The sequence below is a fragment of the Tympanuchus pallidicinctus genome, unplaced genomic scaffold (assembly GCF_026119805.1).
Source record: "Tympanuchus pallidicinctus isolate F22 unplaced genomic scaffold, pur_lepc_1.0 scaffold8, whole genome shotgun sequence".
In the NCBI taxonomy this organism is placed as follows: Eukaryota; Metazoa; Chordata; class Aves; order Galliformes; family Phasianidae; genus Tympanuchus; species Tympanuchus pallidicinctus.
This window is the reverse complement of record NW_026294802.1, coordinates 1,411,211-1,431,331: the sequence shown is the minus strand read 5'-3', so window position 1 is coordinate 1,431,331 and position 20,121 is coordinate 1,411,211. Positions and strand designations below refer to the sequence as shown.

Below are 20,121 nucleotides of genomic sequence, written 5' to 3'. Positions count from 1 at the left end.
AGATGCTGCAACAAGCTCCGATTAAAGCAGTTTTAGCTACTCTTACATGATAGAAACCACGTGCACGAAATCACCATGCAGTCCAGACTGAACCACTTGTAATGCCTAGACAGAGACCCATAAGTGGGATAAACCAGAACAGGACTACATGGCAAAACCCGTCTTGCAGTAGAATCTCACAAATTCAGTTTTAATTTTTGTAAACAGATTGCTTCTTGGGTTGTTATTATTAGTGTGAGCTGGACAGCTTGAATTGGAGAATAATTTATTCCCTGTGCATTTCTAATTACAGAAAAGAGGTTCACTCACTGACACACTTGTCCGTCTTGTTCTTTCCTGTCTTTCAGGCATGGCTGGTTGCAGTTAAATAGACAGACCAGCGCAAACTGCATAAGAAACACAACTCTGTCAAAAAAGGACTGAAGTGTTACCATTAATTATTCTGGACCATGTGCTCATTTACAACAGATCTAACATGAGAAATATTCTCAGAGGTGTCAAACAGCCTCAGTTTCATAGGTGCACGGGGGTAGCACTGACTAAATGTTTGAGTGACTGGTAGGATGTGACCTGCCAGAGACCCCTGAAGCTTGGGGATTTCATGTGCAATTTGTGTTTCAGCATTCAATAGATAATTTAAATTGGGCCACTCTCTCTGAGCATTTCTGAAGGATCTACATGCCTGAGCCCGCCTTGGAACTGTATGAGAATCTCAAAAAAAAAATTTATGAGCATCTGTGCAAGTGATTATTTGGAACTCACTGCATCTTAAAAGGCTTGAAGAAAGAAAGTGAGAATGTAGTTTTCTAAAGAACGTGGAAAGTTAGGTGTAGCAACCACCAGCTGCATAGGAACATAGCTTGAAAATGCAAACTGCGGGAAAGAACTAAAACAGAATCGCGATGATTTAGTTAACTATCTTGATATTACAAAAACCTGAGGATAAAACAGTTCACCCAAGCCATTAACCAGGTGAACTAACTTCACAAAAGCAATAATCGATCAACTGGTAATTCACTTTGGAACTGGGAAAAAAAAAATAACACAAAAAACTGGTTTTAACTAAGCTATACCCTACAACCATTTCAACCAGTGCTTCAGGAATACCTTCTTATGTGCAATTTTTGAATTACAAGCAGTGCATGAGATAAGTGTTCCCTCTATTCCAGTGTATTTACTTTTATTTTTATTCTATTTTATTTTAAAGCCTCTGTATGTTGTAACAGAGAAGACCTCCATCAAACTAGTATCTCCTATTCCAAGTAGCAACAGAAAGATTTCCCACAACACAACAACATTATTTTCAAATCAGTAATAATCACTTTGTCTCCCTGGTATGGTTTGCTGCTCTGTTATTAAAGCTTTTTACTTATTTGTACAAAATCTGTATAATTTATATGTTTGGATCTCTGCGTTGAAGTGTCCTCCTTAAACTGGTGAACATTCCCTTGCTCTTTTTCATAGAAAATATATATGCAGAACTTTTGGTGTTTAAAGTTTTATACAGCATTCGAACATTAAAGTTTACTTTACAAAGAGTTTAAGCTTCAAAAGCATTTCTATTAAGTGACAACTATTTATAAGCAGTGACAAAGCTTGTTGAAGAGGTTATCATCTGTCAGCAAGTTATTAAATTATCTCAGGTTTGTATATTTTTCACATGATATACTGAACGTTTTAAAACTAACAATTTCAAGACAACAAGAGAACTCTATGACAACGTAGAGAAATGCAGAGTTGCGCACAGTGCTGGATTAGCTTTCAAGCAACACCTTCTGCTAACCTTTGGTTACTACTTAAAATTGCTTTTGAATTTGAGATTTTTGTTTGTTTGTTTGTTTCAAAGGTATCCTCTTTCTGCCAGCTAGCCAAGTAGACAGCATTTACATACTGCATTCATTGACCATCCCTACAGCAAAGCTGAGAAAACTTGCCGTGCTCTTTTAAAGCACTCCTATAACTACCATCCTCAACCTGAGATCTTCTGAAGTTCACAAGACAAGATAAGGAAAACATTCAGGATCTGTTTTCAAAAGATGCTTTTTCACAGACTACAGTGCAGGGAAGACAAATGTTGACTGCTAAGGGCTTCTGTTCCTTTGTTTGTTTTCTGACAGATTTTTTTTTATTATTAGTTGTTGTTGGTTTTTTTTGTTTGTTTGTTTGGTTTTTTTTTGTTTAGATGTCAAAGCATCTCTTCTTCTGAGTTGAAAATTAAAAAAATATTTTGTATTATTTTTCATTAAGTAAAAATAGTGTATCAAAAAATCCAACGCACCTTCATTCAACCTCCATCCCAGAGATACCCTGCTAGGTATAGAAGACTCAGTTTCCACTTACTGCTCTAAACTAAACTATTCCAGAGGTAGTGCAGCAAGCATTTGAATAGGAGTTTCCCACAACTAACAGGAAAGGAGTATAACCCCCAAACTGTAAACTTAATAACTGAAGTATTTTCTAGATGTGTGTTTTTTCTCAAAGGAGTATTACAGGATTGGAATGGACATATTTTGGCTCTACACAAAACCGTAGTGTTTGGAAAGAGGTGGGCTACCCTCCAATTAAACTGTATATATACTTATTTGTTTTAATCCACAAAAAAAAAAAAAAAAAAAAAGTAGGAAGATATGCCAGTCACTCAGTATTTTAAGAAAACTTCTGCTCATTTTCTGAGTGTGCACATCCCCAACAAAAAGCACAAGTTGCCTTCAGGATTTGTTATTCTTAGTGTTTTATCCAGTCCTCTGCAGAGATGAAGCATCTCCAAAATACATCTCCAAAAATCATTACCAGATAAATTCTTTTTAGCTTAACCTCTCACTGTGCATAAGTACTGATTAACTAAATTTAAAAAGCCAGCACCAGGACTAGTAGACTTCATAAGGTTCAGATGTCAATTTCCCCATCAACTTTCTCTAAATTAAGGAAATCTATACTTCAGGTTACAGGCGGAGACTGAAGTTAGAATAATTTGAGGACCTAAACCAACAGAATAATACTTTCTTCAGTGAGCGTTGCTTCAGATCAGGAAGGTAAAAAGGAAGGGGTAATTTGTATTCTATTTAGAGCAGATACGCAGTGAGGAGACTTGCGAACCTATTTTTACTGTAAAGAATTATATAAAAACAGTCTTTCCAAACACACTGGAAGGCAGTTATGTCTGTCCCTGCCAAGGCATGTTACTTTATGTTACAGCAAACTGACACCAAGCTGAAGTCCAAAAGGATTAATTCTGGGACCATGAGGAAGGCTTCTCCTGACTCCTTCCTACCCAGATTTCCCACAGACGCTGAACAAGAATGAGAAACTAAGCAAGAGTGATTTTTATATCGAGCAGGTCAGGCACCTCTTTCTCCAGAAACTGGTGGAAAAGCAGCAATTTTAGGAAATGTGCACAAGCTTTTCAGATGCACTAGTAGTTCCACATAACAGAAGGCAAAAAGATATCTAGCACAGACCCACAGAGATTGGTTTAATGCTGTAAAATTACATTTTAAGCCGACACACCCAGAGTTCTTTACCAAAAAAGAGTTCAGAATGTTATTACTCCTTTCACAGACAGAGGACCTGACTCGGATTAAATAATTTGCACAAGGACACACATGAAGTCTATGCAATGTCTGATCCAGGACCTATCTTCTGACTACTACTGCTGAGCATTAACAGCCCCCTCTTTCCTCTGCAAAGCTTCAGGCTTCAACAAACAAAGCATTCCTCATAGCTAATTGGTATTACATGGAAACTCAACTGCTCTTATTTACAAAACTACAGATTTATGTCAAGCAAAGCCAATTATGCTTAATGTTTAAACTATTGCAGGTGCTCAATGACATTGTTGCTAGGCAGTAGAAGTGAAATTGCTCTTTTAATGCATCTTGTTCCAACTGGGAGCATGTGTTTTATCATCAGTGCAAACTTAACAGATGGAGATCTTAATCCTCACCAACGAGCTTTCTTCACCCTTCCGCACTTGAAATGGTGTCCCATACATTTAGACTTAACTGAGGTGCTCAGTGAACTGTCTGGGACAACTCATTTTTCATATGTGCATACATGAATACAGAATAAAGCACACATTTAACACTTAAAGCAGCACCAGCAATGCTCAGCACTCCGTATGGCTATTCAGGGTTAGTACTGACCTTTCTGTACCTAAGTAGCTATAACCAGATCTGTTAGACAGCACATAAGCAGCTTCTTTCAAAGTTGAGACTGAATCTACAGATTCCTTTATATTAATTTCATTGCTTGTCAGGACAAGGTTTGAAAAATTTAAGCAGTAAAACTACAAAACTGAACTGGGATGTTTCTGTTCACTGACAGCCTGTGAACCCCAGTTTGGAGGCGACTTCTTCCATGCACTATTTCAAAGATTCAGTCCTTTATGATAGGGATCAAAACATGCATATCTGCATTTACTTCATGCATTGCAACATAAACATGTTATCTGAATGTTTTATTATCTCCCATGAGAAATGTCGTAGATCAACAAAACACTGAACAAAAAGCTGTTTTAACAATTTACAGCTGCTTATTACGTCATTTCCCATGCATACATGCCTCAGTATTTATTCTCTTCATTTTTCATAATGGATTAACCCAGATGTAATAGGCAGCATCTTTCAAAGTCAAGACCACAGCTACAGAGTCCTTTATACTTATTTCACATATGCTGGGACAAGGTTTATAAAAAGTAGGAAATGGTCTGAAACTAAAAATAATTCCATTATTTTTGTATACAGCCCCAAATGCTGCAGTTGGGGAAGCATCCCTATCTGTTGAGGTGTAACTGCTGAATTGCTCTGTCTTAACAACAAGCAAATATTCACACACAAACCATTTTAATTTATGTAATTCTAATATCTCCTTATGAAGGGTGCCCAATGTTCACTCTCCATTGCTGTAAGGCTTTCTTGCAGTGTTGCATGATAGAGATCCTTCCTTACAGGGATTTTTTTTTTTCTTCAGAATGACAGATCTTTGTCAGACAATTAAACTGCAGTATTTTATGTTCTCTGCTGTGATCTATTTTCAGATTTTGATCTCCAAGAAACAACAGTCTCAGTGTGTGCAATCTCAAATTTCCTAAGCATGACTGGAAGAAATACATATGTTCAGAATGGGAACTGAACCAAGGATCACCAGAACCACAGGCTTCTAAAAAGCTCATCTTATCATCAGAGAAGCCAAGTAAATTTTGCTACCAACTGGAGAGAAGTCACCAAGACAGCACATCAAAAGGCCATACCCAAACTCCTAACACTCAAATGTGCATAATTTTTAAGATTAAAGAAGCACAGAAATAGAAATTCACAGACCAGGTCTCAGAGACTTGAAAAGAAATCTTCTGCTTCAGAAAGCTCTTTCATAGAAACCTAAACAAAACAATGAGCAAGCTCAAGATTCTCAGTAGATAGGGTCTCTCTTCTCTTCTGGGATCCCTGGAGTTTCTTCCTCTTCACTATGCAAGCAGAAGCCAAGGAGAGAAAAGTAGGCAGCCTTCCTCCACCCACTTCCCCTCCTCCCCCCAAAAAACCCTCACAGGGCAAACAGCCAATTGCACACTCAGCTGTGCCACTGAATCACTGAGTCAGTCAGAAAGCACTTCTTGAATGTGGACAACCATTACTGATGAGCATGCATGAAGATACTTGTGTTGGTGGAGATGGAAGAAACATCCCAGGATCAGTTTCCCTTTTATCACAAAGGACAATATTAAACAAGTTCCACAAAAGCTTACTTGCAGATGGGTACCTCTCTTTTCCACAATATCTGTCGCCATCTGGGCTTAAACTGGGCTCTTAGTCACCTTCTGATGACTCTCATCTACACAAGTTGTTTCCCTTGAGAAATATTAAGGGAGATCATCTCTACCATGTTTTGTTTAAAAGAGGAGTGCTCATTACACACAGGCATTAAGGTTGTCTGGCAAATCTACCTTTGATATATCAGCATTGCATTTTATTCAGTTTTCCTTTTATCTCATGACTTTAAAAATTCTCTTTATTTATTTATTTTTTTTAAACAAAACTTTAAATACAAGTGAGATCAAACTAACAGCTTTAAGACAGTCCTGACTGCCTTCCTTCCTACTTGTTAGATATACTTCCTGCATTTTGCTTCCCCCTCAGTGCTCCCCACCCCAGCCTATACCTGCAGCACGGTTAAATGGATAACAGTACTGTGATTACCTTCATCAACTCTTTTACAGTTTCAGTGCATAAACTGTGTCACTGCAGAGCATTGTGTGCATTCAGTGTGATTTCTCCTGTGGTATAGCATTCCTTGTGTCTGGTAGCATTCTGACTAAAATTTTCAACTCTGTCAACTCTTAATCAAAGTGTTCCTTTAGTTTTTGGGTTTTGTATATTTCTTTATTACGTGAGAACCCTAATACTTTCCTCATTATCATTTTATTAATATGACTTAAAAAGGATTGATCAGCATCACAAGTCAGTTTTGGGAGTGCTTAACACTGTTTAGATTTTTAAGATTAATTTCATTAATTCATTAATTTCAATTTTGTTAACTGTTTCTTCCTCAACTTGCAGCTGTATCTACACTTTCCTGAACATCTTCTTAACACCTTCCACCCTCTCCAACTGGGTAACAATTAGTGATTTTGACCTAAATAAGTTGTAGCCTCTGGATCTCCCACTGGAAACATTACTGTATATCATCCTCTAGGAATGACAAATACCACAGTGCTTCTGCTAAGGTGATGGCTACATGCCTCAGCACAAGTGTCTCGCACCAGTTTTTTACAGATTTGTCACTAGCTTATAATATCAGTATATTCCTGGTAGGCCTCAAGGCAATCTCTAGATAAGTTTAGCAAGGCGGTGTCCATTTTCCTGAAGAGGAAACTAAGGTGAAGCAGCAACTTGCTGAAGATCGGAGAGCAGGTAAATATTAACCAGGAATAACACAAGACTCCTGTCTTACAAGTATGAATTAATTAATACTGCCTACAAAGTTATTTTCAAATGATACTGTCACAGTAATTCGCTAAACAAATATATATATGAATTTATTAATTTTTAACCATTATTAATCATAAATACACATGAATACCTGTCCTTTTTCCTATGCAGATTAAAAGCATCTCTACATCAACCATGCAAAGCAGTGAGCTCTCATTGTCCGTGGCATGCATTATGACAGTGCAGCATCCTACAAGGCTAAATCCTAAGACAATTGCTATTTCGTAAACTTATAAATAACAGTCCTAAGGTGATTAGTAACTACATTGGTGGTTCCATTAAAGTGCACTACATTATTTTTCATTAGAAAGCTTATAGATAACAATCAAAATTTAGTCCAACAAGGGTGAAACTTTTCAAGTTGTCTCCATAGGAGACAAAACGGAAGAATGATCCAGGACACTACCATAGTGCTCGACGACTTTGTCGTGTTTCAGAAAGACTTTTTCCTCAGAAAGACTTCCTCTGAATTCACTGGTATACGCCTGGTTCAGATTGCTGTATCTGCGCAGAAGAATAGTGAAGGAAAACGCTAGGGTAGACATCCTTTCTGGGACTGATTTCACACAAGATAAAAGTGCCTTAGGAATCCTGAGTTTCTAAGCAGTCAAAGAATATGGTAGCAGTACACACTTTCATGGAAACTTTCACAACAGAAGGACAAGAAGTGCTAAACTTGATGCAAGCATTAACAAAAGCAGTACTTTATCAATAAATATACAGCAATTAATATCTGGAATAGTACACAAAAACACTGTTTTGCAAACATGCTTTTCTCAGAGAAACTTCAGTAGACTTCTTCTAATTCAGAGTTATAAATGCTAATATCCTCCTACAGTTAAATCAGTGCTTATACCTGTATAGTCTCATCCTTTTTTCTCCCTTTTGCAAAGTGACAAGTATGAGAATTTAATTCGGCACAAAATGAAATTGTAACATTTAATCCCAAAAATATATTTCATGTTGGTCTCTGTCATCTTACTGAAAAATAAAATACCTCAATATCGTAATGAAATGTCAATTTGAAATAAAATTAAATATATACACACAATATTTGCTCTAAAAGTAATGCCTCCTATCTTATGTTGGCTCACAATGTCAAAGGCAGATATTGGTGGTATGGCCATAGGGGTTGAACCTTCCCATCAACATTTTGTTAGATTTTGTTGCCTTGGGATGGATGGCAGCAGAGGGGCAGCCTGACAAAATGGTGTCTGACACTGAAGTGCCTATGAAGACAAGGTGTCTCATTGAATGTAGAAAAAACTGCATCCATTAACATTTATCAATGCTTACTGAATGCTTATGGAATCCAAACAGTGGATTTTAGCACAGTGAGGTGGGTGGTTTGTTTCAGCAGTGGTGACACTGATGTGAAAGACAAGCCACATTCTGGATAGCCACACACAGCTGGTGCAGATTTTGTATAATCACAGCTTGCAGGCTCTTGTTCATTGCTGGTGAAAATGCACAGCTGTACATTTGATAGTTGAAAAATTCTGTTTTGTAGCTGAAAATTTGCTTCATCAAATGGTGCTATTGTACTCTTTCTAGCTGTTGTAGTTGGAAAGGAAATAATAGGAAGCAGCCTATCTATTTATAAGAAAATATGAGAATTTTGTTGACTCCTAAGGACAAGTTAATTTGTGGCAAAATTATTTGTTGAGCTTAAACCAGTTTTGAAAACCAAAATCCTTCAGTTTTCAACACTAAGTGACACAAATAGGTATTTCAGTTTACAGAAGAGAAAGATCTCATTTTATAAGACTAAACAAAGTACGTGGAGGAGAAACATTTTCAACCATGATTCAGGTCACAGTTAAAAGATCTGAAGTGAGAACTAGCTACCTGTACAAACGGACACTCGTATTTCAGAGTACAATGAAGTGATAAGATGCTACAGTAAGTGTTGGTACTGCAAAGTTAGAGTAATATGTAATAGGAAAAGAAACATTTTTCTTAGAGTTCCTGGCACCTTGGAAATCTTCTATTTCTGTTGTTATCAAACCACTATTTCAAGTCTTCTGAAAGATTTTCATAGAATTGCAGCCAGATATCTTGAGAGAATGCTATTTACACATGACCTTTCCCCCCTCATGATAGCACTGCTTCCCTCTCCATTCTTAACCACAAGTATTCCTTAAACACTGACAAACTGATTAAATATTCCAGAATACAAGATGCAGACCAGCTCTGAAGCCATCCTGGATACAAGGTGAATTGCTTCCTGTAATTCCTTGCATTTTACAGGCAATATGTAGGCATTAAACCTTGGCTCTACAGGTGGCATAGACTTGCTTTCTCTTTGGAGGCTAATTGAGCAATTCCACCATTATATCCAGCAAAAAGTTTCATTCATGTCACTACTCAGACTATCACAAATTATTTCTCCATTACTCTGTTGAGATCACTACATCAAGCTTTAACCAGTAGTGTTCTGCTATCTTTTTGCAGCTCTCACATCTACTGCCTTATGCTAAGGCTCATAGGGACAATAGCAGTATTTACCATACTTTGGTACATAAACAAGCACACTGTAAGTCATTTTTAGGGTTTTAATACCTTGGTGCTATAGTTTTAATCCCATATTTATGTCCTTTAGGAAAGGATTCTCTTTTTAGTTCAAGTCATTTTTTGTATTAAAAGACTCTTAAGGTACTCAAGATTAATTATATGCCTTTGGCTATTTACTTTTACCACACATTTTCTGTGAAATCTCCCACTTCAGGAAAAGAAAAAGCCCACAGAATTCTAAATCCTAGACAACATCATACGATCACTACTAATTCAGTATTGCATGCTACTTACAGGTTCTGCAAGAATTTCTGCCCTACCTACAAATGAAACATCAAGTTTATTTCCTCACACATACCTGTGTGCAATGGTCCAGAACCCAAGGGTGTTCACCATCATCAAGGAAGCCAAGAAGAAGAAGAATCTCTCCAATTTACCTTCATGTAGCAAGTGTGGAAACCAGTTGCCTGTCAAAGCAGACATTTGAAGCAGAATTAGTTTGCCTTGCAGGGTGAGACGTGATTTTTATGAAAGACACAAAGAGAAGCTTCTGTAATACACAGTCACAGCAGGTGACTTGAACCCTCCTGTAGCTATTTGCACAGTCTTAATTCACTCAATATGTATTTTTTCCAAGTCTACAGTGCACTTTGCTTCTGATACGCAGACGTGAAGTGAAGAAATTTCTTTTTTTTTTTTTTTAAATAAATCTGAATCATATTGGAAAGTTAACTATACAGCTATTACAGTCATGACCGGGCCATTATCCCATTAAATGAATGTCAGTGCAAAAGTTGTAGGAAGGGTTATAATTAAGGTGGTTCATAGAAATCCTTATTTACATCTCTCATGGTTTTAACAGGCTTTTGTTTCAAAAAATATATATTTTTTTTTTTTAGTGCCTTGAGCGTTGCTTCATTACCAAGATGCTAGCTGACATTTAACTTTCTCGACAGTTGCCTTTAACTAGGAGTCTGTAACACATTATTGCATTGAACACATAATTTGTTCTGCAAGAGTCACAGAGCTTTGGCTCACTGAGGCTTTTAGCAATAGTGTCTGGGACATTCTGGAAGAAAGACTCCCTTCAAGAACAAACATTACCACCTATAGATGCACACTCAGAGCATCTGTCTGTATTACGTGCTTTCAGTGTTGCTCATTACAACCAGCAAATAAACTCAGGTGGTAAATTATTACTATGGAAATTGAGATGCTTAACAGGAAAGCAAGCCCTGGTCAGACTGAGTCTGAAGACAATCACCTCCTGAAGCATTATAATCAACTACAATGAGAGGTAAAACCAAGGTGAAAAAAGAAATGACTGTAGATACGGAATATCAGAGAGCTGTACAGTGCTATAACGACCTCCTATGTTATTTGAGAGCACAGGTTGTTCACTGCCTTTGAGGAAGGAGAGTCTGCCCTCATTAGCAAGTAGTGAAGTTCAAGAGGAGCACTCAGCCACAGCTGAGAACCTGATGCCCACACTGCACACAGCTCAGGGAAGGCTATGTCAGACTGATTCCCATTAGTAGCTGGAACACAGCCAGCACAGGCATTTTGGGGATTTAGTTTCATCCAAAGGAATGATTTTTTTTTTTTTTGTGGTCCAAGATTGCTGTGATGCAAACCAATGCACAAATGGAGATGATCAGAAAATACAAGTCAGAAGTACACACCTGACCTGAACTAAACCACCAGCATTTATGCACATAAATACACCTTTCTTTGCTCCCTCAAATTCTGGTACCAATTCCTTCCCATTTATATGGGTCACTATTCACCACTTGAACTAGCTTAAAAGGGAGAAGAAGAAAATAGCTATCTATGGCGTAACTATCCTGTGCAGAGCTGATAGCCACAATTTATCTTTTGAACGCTGAAGACATCTTCAGCCATCCAATGCAATTCTTAGCATGTTAACTTTTTACTAATTCGATTTGGAGAGAGGAAAAAAAAAATACACACGCACTTACTTACGTCTTTCCTTCACATTTTGGCATGGTAAACACATTTCTTTTCAAAGCAGTTACCTCTCTCTCTCCTGGGACTGTCAGGGAACACCTGCCATCAGTGCAGCAGCTCTCCCCCAGCTCTCAGCTGACTCCGTGCCATGTCACCTTCCTGCCTGTCACAGCACAGCACCACCTCACCTCCACGCCTGGTGCCTTTTGTAGCATTATTTCAGAGTGAGCTTTAAAACGTATCACTTAACACTGTCAGTTGACTGAGCTCCTAGGTGCTATAGCTTCATTTTAGTAGCTTATAAACTTTTACTGTCATAATTCACAATCAGGTAGTTTTTCATTTTGCATCCCCGTGTGGCTGACAGAGCTCATGGAGAGAGCAGGTCTATCTGATGAGAGGGGAAGCACACATGGGGCTTAGTGCTACGGCTTGTCAAAGCAGAGTTCACACTGTCTGCCAGGTTACTTACACCGGCTGGTATAACTATACGAGCAGCAGGAGTCTCCTAATGGAATAGCATTTACAATGTAAACTGAACAGAAAATATGGACTTTAAAATAGTACTAAGCTATATATAAGGAATTCAGCAGTTTTTGAGAAAAAGTGAAATAGATCTTGGACACTATCTTAATGGTAGGAAAGGTACCATACTGAAAGGTTTAAGTGAGACTGGTTGGCTCTATCAGGGTGGAACATGCACATGGGCATTAGGAAACCTGGGTTCTGCCTTCGTTTTACCTCCTCTAGAACCTCAAAGATCAGGTTGGTCTGGCAATATGTATTTTCACCAGTGCGTATAGCCAGCATTAATTAATGACTTCCTAGTTTATCACAAATACTCGCTTCTTTTTTTCCTTTTAAAAGTAGGTTGACTTCCCAATGGAGTAAGTGTTATACCTGAGTGACATTATCTTCTGCTCACATGCAGTGCGCAGAGAATCCCCTGCTGACAAGAAGACTTGGGAGAACAGCCATTGGTGCTGTAACTTCCACCATACGTTTTGGACAGTGAAACTACCTTTAGACACCTCAGTCCTTGCCCACCAAAAGCTTTCACAAGCCATATCTAGCACGAATCTAGAATGGGCTGACTTTGGTTCATGTTTTCAGAATTTTATTCCCAGCTATGAATGCTAGGAACTTATTGGGTCTGTTTGTTTGTTTTTCATGGAATAAAATGCCCTTGGCACTACTGTGTTTGAAGAATTCAGAACTTTTTCATCCTTCAATCACAATGCAATATGCTAACAATTCACTTTTCCCCAAAAGACACTGCCTTTGGGTTCTGTCAATCCTTTACTTTTCTATAGAGATTGCCAACAGAAGTGCCAATTACAAGGTTGGTTTGTCACATAGATAATTGCTCACTGGGAATTAACTTTCTACAACAAGCTCCTGATTTCCATTTTTATTCCAACAATAGAAATACTCAGTAGCATGAATCACCACAGAATCAGAAGTTTCCTTCAGCCAACTATTTTAAAGAGCCTTTTGTTATTTGCTAGAGGTGAACTAGTTATGCATTTCATAGCAAATAGAGAAAAGAATTAGAAGACTAAGCCCAGGAAAATCCTGAGTTCCTCAACATTGCTACCAGATGTTGTCAAATTAAAAATACCTGGTAAACTTGCACCAACATTCACCAGCCTTATCCATTTTGCATCAAAAACGTTCAAATAGAGCAGTGGAATCTGATACAACACCAAGAAAAAAAAATGGATCCTTCCAACACAGGAGAAAAAGTAGGTGAATCAGTGACTTGCGCCAGTTGTGGTGGACAACCCCATTAGCTGCAGACAGTAAAATAAGCTATGAAGGAGTATGTGGAAAGGACTGCAGAAAACATTTGCCAGATGTGCTGGCACACACAAGGTACTTGTCACAGTGGTGGTACCCTTGGAGCTCTCAAGGGATTCACAGTGAAGCCCAAAATCACAGAGGAAGGCATTGTTTACTGAATAATACCATCATTTTCAGTACAGGGAAAGTAGAGAAGATAAAGAAATCATATGAAAGAGTTTAGTTCATTCTGTACATCTCCTGTATTTTTTAACTCTATCTTTCAACACAGAATGTTACTATAGAAAAAAAAATATCAGATCTTAGAAAAGAATTGCACCTCTTATAATTTCATCAAGTTAGCAGGCATATATTCGGTGTTTAATCATATCTGAATTCAAGTCTTGGCCTCCCTCTAATCCTTGTTAAGTAGGAACCAATGGATAATACCATCTGGACTACAAGAAATATCTTTTAGCTTTATCATCATTGGTGTTTAGAACCACAAAAAGCTCCAATCAGGAAAGAGAAAAAACTAGCTATCTCAATACAACTGTGTCAGGGCAGTTTCCTTTCTCTGACCTTTCCTCCTTTCCCCCCTCCCCCTTAAATATTTACATTAATATTTTTAGAGAACAGTACTCTAAAATGATTGACATAGTAGGACAGGTTGTGTCTTGCATCTTCTTCCATTAAAATGTTAGGAGAGGTAAGAGATCCAAAAGGAAGCAGTTTCCCAGCTTGTACTGAAAATATCACTGTCACCCATCATCTGTTTGCACTCGTCAGATTTTTTTTTTTAAAACATTATATTTCATCAAATTCACACCATCCCCCATAAATGTGATTAACAAGTGATTAATGCAGCTTCTGTGACTGATATTTGATCAACTTTGCCAATAAAAATCTAAATAATAATAAAAATCTAAATAATTTTCTAAACTAGTGACATGAAGTAGTATATAAAAAGGTTTAAATAATATTCTCACTCTCTATGCTTCAAAATATACACTGGATGATCTTCTTCACTGCATCCTGAATTGCCTCATGGCAATCATGGCCACATTGCTTAAATATGGGGAAACCAGAAATAGTTTTGGCATAAGTTCAGTGAAACGAATCATTGCATAAAGCAAAAGCATCCATAGCCCAAGAATTACATGCAGAGACTTGTGAAATCCTACAAAAAGTGTTGCATAAACACTGTCATCATCTTTCAGCAAGAAAAGAATGAATCCCCATCTTGGTTAAATTGGTTTAGCTTTTCAGAGAAAAAAAAAAGATCAGAGTCATTTGTTTTTCCTCCACAATTTCTTAAATTGTCCATGTACCAAATGTTTCAGAAGCTCTTTAAACAGAGCTGAAAAAAATACCAAAAGCAAGAGTATGTCATTTGAACTTCATTTAGGAGTGGTCATCATTTTGTTCTTTGAAGCTCTGTCATCTTTAGAAGTTTCAAGAATTAACTGTTAATCTTTATAATTTAAAGAATTATTGCTTTGCTGATCTAAAGCTTTTCATTGGAAGTGCAAAAGAACACCTTGAGAAGCATATTATAAAAATTCAGAAAAGTACAGAATATGAATATTTCATAAGAAATGCTTTCATATGAAACAAGACCAACTCCAAGTAATTGTTACATGCTATGTCCAGCCCCAGAAACTAAATCACAAGCTTACTTTGATTCAAGACAGTGAGACAGAAGTCTGGTGGGGTGAGTGAAAGAATACTTCACTAGAGATGCTCAAGAAGTGTTTGGATGTGGTACTAAGGGATAAGGTTTAGTGGGGAAGCTATTGGTGGTAGGCAGACATTTAGACTAGATGATTTTGGAGGTCTTCCAACCTTGGTGATTCTATGATTGTACAATGAAAAAAATCTGTAATGCCAGCGGAAATTCGGGCAGCTCTGCTCACTGCCACAGATGTCTTTGTACATGATGGTTCTTTGCCTGATTCATCCACTGCTTTTACCCATCTCCAGGTGATGCTTGTCTGCCTGGTAATTAAACTCTAAGAGAAGTGTGAGCTTAAAAACCACCCCTATTTCAGATATGTAAACAAAAGAATCCCTGTCCTTCAGCTCAAGGTCTCAAATGCATCCCTTTTCAAATTTACTTATGAAAAAGTCATATGTATTGAACAAAGATCTATCAGCAGAGGAAAAAAAACCTTAAGCCCTTTGCCTTTCTTTAAAGACAGCTTCACAGAGAAAACTCCAGTATGGGGGCTTGAACTAAATACTGCTTAGAAGAATTAAACCAAATTACACGTAACTCACCTTGAACCATACCAAGTTTTCTGGGAATGGCATTATTTGCCTGAAAAAGGGTAAAACACATGGCAAAACCATACTGTCACAGAATCTGGTTCTTCTAGTAACTGATGAAAGGGAGAGGGGTAAAGACTGCAAGAAAGAAGTGTGTCTGGGGAAATAAATCCCTTGGATAGCTTTGAAATGCTCAATCCAACTTCCTTTCCTTTATGTTATAGTGAAACAGAAGAGATGTATTCTGCACTCTCTGAAGCAGTGATCTTGGTGCCATGGCCTGAAACCTCCTTGTAATAATTGTGGCTAACATGAACATATTTGTTCAATAACAACAACAACAAAATACATTCAAGATGATTTATTTTCTAGTATTGCAGAGGAGAATAGAGATTGGAGGTAGGGGCTTCCTGCATAGTGCCATTCTCTAATTACTCCACCTATCAAAACTAAGACTACTCCTTAAATTTAGCTTTACAGCTGTATTTATCTATTTTCTTTCTTAATTCCATCTTAACTGTGAAAGCACATCAATAAAATTTTGGCATTCCCTTCAACTGCACTGTCTATTGCTCCAGATCAATAATCAATGGCATTAGAAAACTGCTCAGAAACACCAGTCATGGGCATATTCTTACCTTGAGTGCCAGTGTGGGCTGTCTGAACAAAGAAAGCTCCCATAAAGCAGCCAGCTCCGTTGAAGAGAGTTAAAAAATGCATGGAAATTCCTCGAATTCTTTCTGGTACAAGCCAGAATGATAGCAATGAACCTTTAAAATAGAAGCAGATACAGCGACAGCTTTGTTTTATTTTTAAAATAGCAATGGTAGAAGATAGATGAGAAAAATCTCCTGTCTGTGTAATAGGAACTTTGTATATTTTAGCCATAGAGGCTACTGCAGAAGGGCAATTACATCTGTTGGCATAGAAGTTAAGAAAAACCCAAGGAAAACTCCATTGCAAGTACGATGTGTGAAGAAAGCAGATGTGATATTTAACTGCAGGACCTCATATGCCAGAGCCAGTGCAGCAAGGCCACTAACGAATACTTCTGAACTTCAGCACACTGCCTTTAATAGGACACTTGATTTTAGTTAATTTAAGGCTTGGCAGTACTCCATTTCCTTGGACAGAAACCCCAGGGTTACTAACTACTTTAAAACATATTGTCCTTCACTTGTTTGCCAGAAGAGTAAACTAGAAAAAGAAAACTTTAGATGTGAGAGGATGCAGCTTATAATTTTAACATGGAAGACTGTAATTCCCCAATTGTAATTTGGCTAAAGTAAGTTATAGTAACAACAAGCTCTTATAACAATTTTTCTTTGAACAAGTTTCTCTGGTCAAAACTTTTGCTCCTCAATGTTACACCTTGAGCCCTCATCCAGAACAGTTTTCCAAGCCCCAATATCTTCCAGTCTGCTTTATTACCTGAGTTTGAATGACCTCCATCCTGAGAAGCTTGTCAACAGAGAAGCCTATTTGGATGCTGAGCTGTCTGGAGCATTACTGAAATCAAATGAAACTTCACAGCAACTGTCTCCCACCTTTTTTTTTTTTTCTTTTTTTTTTTTTTTTCTCTCCTCATTTGGATGTCCAAATTAGAGACTTAGAAACATTTTTAAAAAGAAAAAGAAAAGGTACTATGGGCAGTGTTCTTTTTTTCTTTCCTTTGCAAGAGAAGCCAAAGACCTGAGTGAGAAAGCAGGTGAGCCCAGGACATCATCTGTAGATGGAACAATATAGTCTGAAACACTGGACTGTCAGTGTCCTAACTACTTTGAGTCTGAGAGCCTAGAAAGCATTTGATTATGGGCTTATTTTGTCCCCCTCATCACCAGGCTGCAAAGTATGTATCTTGGCAAAATTCTGCTTGGTAATAGTATCCTACTTAGTAAATTATTCCTGCTGTTTCAATTGCATACTCCATTCCTCACTTCTCCCACAGTGAACAATTAACCAGCTGCTGCATTTCACTCTGGAGACCACAGCATTTCGTTGGTGGGTGAAGCGATCCCCAATATATTCTTTAACTAATAGAGCAGTTTGTTACAAGGCTTTCCATCTTCAAGTGCTTGGAGAAATGGTGATGGGCAAAGGAAAGTATAGCAGTGCTATAGCAAACATTGTAAACCTGGTAACTCTGGACAAGCAGCTACAGAGCACCCAATTGCTCAGATGCTGTCAGTGCAACACAGCTGCTGTGCTCAGTAGGATGTCTCCTCATCACCCTCCCCATCACCATCCACATCTCATGCACTGCAGGGGCAAATGCTTGCTAATGATGCTCCACAGGATGGATTTCTTCCTCCACTTCTTTTTTTAGCACTAAGCTTTAGAAGAATAATTTCCTCCTTCAAAGCAAGCTAGGGAGCAAATTCAAGCTCCCTGCATGTGTGTGTGTGATCTTAAATTCTAACAGTGAAGGAGAGCAGTTATTTTATCATTATATATATATATATATATATATATAGACAGAGAGAGAGAGAGAGAGAGAGAGAGAGAGAGAGATTTTAAGCAAGACTTCAGCATTAGGCAAAATTTATATACTCTTCTTACGTATTCTTAAAGATCTTCATGCCACCCAAGGCAGGTGATTATGTAAGCTTCCTATCAACAAAATACTGAAATGTATCTTATAAACAATTGTAAGTATCAGTGATCAAATACAGATAAGGAGTTTAACATGCCAGACCTAGCTTCTCTAGCTAGTCACTCCAGAAATGAGATTCTTCCTCTCTTTCCCCTGATTACAAGTGTGAACATTTCTGTCTTCAACTAGGATCATGTACTTTCAGACCAAGTGAATTATTATGATAATTGAATTTGACCTTCTGCATAATACGGGCAGTAAAACATCTTGAAAGGTGAAACAACTATTTCAGTGTCTAGACTATCATTACCATTGATGTGGATCCAGTGAAGGGTTCCTGTACAGTAATTCAGTTCAGACTGAAATAGAAACCAGTAGGCCGAAGAGATGCCAAAAGCTGCCCAAAATGCTCCAGTGTGCCTTGGTCATCTGCATGGGGCTGCCTCAGGGGATGCAGATCTTATGGGAGAACTATACTCTATCCCAGCAGCAGTTAAAGGCCAGGTAGTTACGATAAAAGGAGCATGCTTGCCCTTCATGCACATCTTTACCTCTATAAAAAGAGGTGCTGGGACACCTACCTGTGGGCAAAGGAATGCAAGCCTGCATCTCAACTGAAAATAGTAGTAGTAATCTACCTATTTCAGGTACCTACCTTTATTTTTTTTTTTTCCCATGCAAATCTCAAGCTCTGACTTAGCCCAAGGGTTCTTGAATCACACCTATGACTGTAGCTTTTAGTGAGATGCTTAGTCTTTATTTGAATGAAAGACAGTAGTTTTCTTCCTAATGCATTCTAAAAATAATTCTTCAAAAAAAAAAAAAAAAAAACCGAAAAAAAACACCAACTTGGTCCTGTGGGGCATCTTTTTGTTTGTTTTGTTTTTAAAAGCTGATGTCATCTTCCAGTCACTGGACTTGTGCTGTGTTCTATGTTAGTTAAGAGCTTTATTCCACTAGAAATATTCTTTTCATGCAGCAGCATAAGACTGTAAGCAAGCCACCTTTTAACTATTTATTTTTTTTTGTTAAGCTTAAGAGGAAGGTCACAATTTTCTGTTACATTTAACCTGTAACCTAGAAACCACACAACCTGCCTAGAAACCTATCTCAATTAAGTACTTGAGAGCAAATTGGATGAAGAGGCATTATGAAGGTGTTAAGTATTTAAAACTAGGGAAAATTACCTTTTTAGTGACAAACCATGACCCACTATTCTGAGTAGTCTTACAGTGCAAGAATGAAGCAAAAATTTTTTCCTTCTCTTAAATAAAAATTTCTGGGGTTGCACTGAGAACTACAGACACTCAACCTGTCAAACTAAATGCTTGTGGAGGTCATCTAGTTAATAACATTACCTATATATTTTTTTAAATGGATGTTGATTAGTTTATTTTTGTTAAAAACTTCTAAAATATGTTTTGCAAGGTAAAACACCTTGTGATTCTCAGAAGAAAATAAGCCTCAAGAGTGTCAGTGTAAATAACGTAAAAAGAGAAGTTTTAGATTCACAATCACAAGTGCATCTACATAATTTATGGATGACAGATGTGACTTAAGCTCTGCCTGTGCTCTGCAAGAGTGTTTATGTCTGGCTCCATTACACCAACTAAGGCATGATGCCCTGTGGAGGCATCTTCACACGACTTCTGAATGGAGTACAAACAGTAGTCCTATCTTTGCCTACAATGTTTTTCCAGTTATTAGGTCAGTTAAATTGTGGTATCTCCTTGCATATACTATGTCTGTGGAAAAACCATGTGATTTTATTACATGGTTCATTAAAAGGGTAAGCTAAATTGCTTCTCCTTGCTGTGGTCTGAATATGCTCAAAAACTGCAAGCATGGCTCAGTTATCATGTGTATTTGTTCAGTCTCAAGAAAATCATCAGGAACAGAGTAGTTCAGAACTGAAGGAACCTCAAAAACCTATCTGGACTGGCTCCTCCATGAAGCAGCTTTCATTTCAAGGAAAAACAGTTCCAAGCCCAAAATCCTACTGTCATAATCTTC

At 37.7% G+C, this 20,121-nt stretch overlaps 1 protein-coding gene across 2 annotated transcripts in view; it reads right to left on the bottom strand.

Annotated features, from left to right (window-relative positions):
• Window positions 1-7,004: 7,004 nt before the first annotated feature.
• SLC15A5 (solute carrier family 15 member 5) overlaps window positions 7,005-20,121 on the bottom strand; it is a 30,681-nt gene continuing 17,564 nt past the window's right edge. For both annotated transcript variants that reach the window (XM_052669280.1, XM_052669281.1), the window contains exons 8-10: window positions 16,154-16,285; window positions 9,856-9,964; window positions 7,005-7,487 (exon numbers count right to left, since the gene is read on the bottom strand). In XM_052669280.1, the coding sequence (XP_052525240.1) occupies window positions 7,340-7,487; window positions 9,856-9,964; window positions 16,154-16,285 (389 nt within the window). In that variant the 3' untranslated portion in view covers window positions 7,005-7,339. The remainder of the gene's footprint in view (window positions 7,488-9,855; window positions 9,965-16,153; window positions 16,286-20,121) is intronic.